We start from the raw sequence: 1,544 nt of genomic DNA on the forward strand, positions 1-1,544 counted from the left end.
ATAGTTTCAGAATTTCCATCAAATGATTTTGAAGCAAATGACAGGGATACATACACTCTCTCTTAGAACTTTTGCTCAAATTTTTATTGTATTATTCAGTAAAATGAAGCTCCAGGCAGCAAAAATCAATCTTTTAATTAAATTAAACAATCATGTTTGATATGTTTGAGTAAACTGAACTCCCAAATTCCCAGCAAAGTTTATCCAGCATTGATAAATGAGGGATGGAGAGAGGATGATGAACTCACAAAGAGTCCAAAAGCCAAAATTCATCTTTGACGCTTTCAAAACACAAATATATGTACATGATGAGATGGTACTGACGAGCAACGAATTCATAGCATTTCCCTTTTACAAAACTAAGAACAAACTACAAGATAGTAATGTAAACAAGAGGAGGTATAAGAACCATAAATCACATAAAAAAAGTTCTAAATCTGTGTGCTCTTATCACTGATAAACTCACACCACAAATTAACAGCAAAACCCTAAGATTTCAACAAAAAAGAGGGGGAAAAGGTAAAAAACGCAAAAACAAATGTAAACAAGGGGATGCGTATGTTAAAATCACCTAGAATTAAACGCTATTTAGCAAGTCAAGACGAGAAGAGAGGCGGCCGACGTGTTCCTGCTGCTCTTGAAGCCTTCGCTTGAGGTAGGTCACGAGGATCTCCATAACAGAAACGAACCGGTTCATTTCCTCAAGCCGGCGATTGAGCTCGGCTTCTAGAGCCCTGACTCGTTCTAGGCGAGCTTCGGTCTCGGCGAAGCGGCTCCGAAGATCCACTACAGATGTGTCGTCGTGGGATTGGCGGTTTCTTGAGGGGATTAGGTCGTCAGGTGACAAGGAATGTTGGTGGCCGCAGCAGTAACACATCGAATGAAGGGAATGAGATTCTCAAGGGTGGGTGGGTACAGAGTAGATGGAACTCTGGAAGAGAAAGCGTGGATATTGGAGAAAGAGAGAATTTTACCTAACCTATCACGCTACAAGGGGATCAAAGATCAGAATCCCAGTTTTTATTAGAACAGTTTTTAGCGGGGAGGTGGTTAATCTACAGCCCCAGGTTAGATTTTTTTTTTTTTTTTTCATTTTCTTGGTAAATTTCAAAAAATACCTGGTGGTTCAAGATAAATTATAATTTAATTTTTAAAATTTATCATTTATTTGAATTGAGGGGAATGGATAAAGGAAAATAAATTAATTTTTATAAATTTTTTATTTGCATAGAGAAAAAAAATAAAAAGAAAGGAGGAGAAATTTAATTTCTCACTTTTATGTAATTAATTCAAAATATTTCTCTCTAAATTAATGTGAAATAAAAAGAAATTAAGAGAAATTGATATTATTTAATTTATTTTAAAATATTTAAATATTTTTTTATAATATAATAAATATAAAAAAATAAAGTATAATATTTTTTTTCTATTTTTTTAAATAAAATAATTTTTATTATTTTATAAATGATAATATAGGCATTCAAGATATGTTGAAGTCAAAAAAAGGAATTTTTTTTACTTATAACTTTTTTTTTTGGTGATTG

At 32.7% G+C, this 1,544-nt stretch overlaps 1 protein-coding gene across 1 annotated transcript; it reads right to left on the reverse strand.

Annotated features, from left to right (window-relative positions):
- Nucleotides 1-320: 320 nt before the first annotated feature.
- LOC110656725 (protein SKIP34) lies at nt 321-1,025 on the reverse strand. Its single transcript, XM_021813634.2, has one exon. The coding sequence runs from the start codon at nt 875-877 to the stop codon at nt 578-580; it is 300 nt and encodes a 99-aa protein (XP_021669326.2). The 5' UTR covers nt 878-1,025; the 3' UTR covers nt 321-577.
- Nucleotides 1,026-1,544: the final 519 nt, after the last annotated feature.

The sequence above is a fragment of the Hevea brasiliensis genome, chromosome 7 (genome assembly GCF_030052815.1).
Source record: "Hevea brasiliensis isolate MT/VB/25A 57/8 chromosome 7, ASM3005281v1, whole genome shotgun sequence".
In the NCBI taxonomy this organism is placed as follows: domain Eukaryota; kingdom Viridiplantae; phylum Streptophyta; class Magnoliopsida; order Malpighiales; family Euphorbiaceae; genus Hevea; species Hevea brasiliensis.

Coding starts and splice junctions, on each gene's coding strand:
- LOC110656725 (XM_021813634.2), bottom strand. CDS start 877: ATGTGTTACTGCTGCGGCCACCAACATTCCTTGTCACCTGACGACCTA.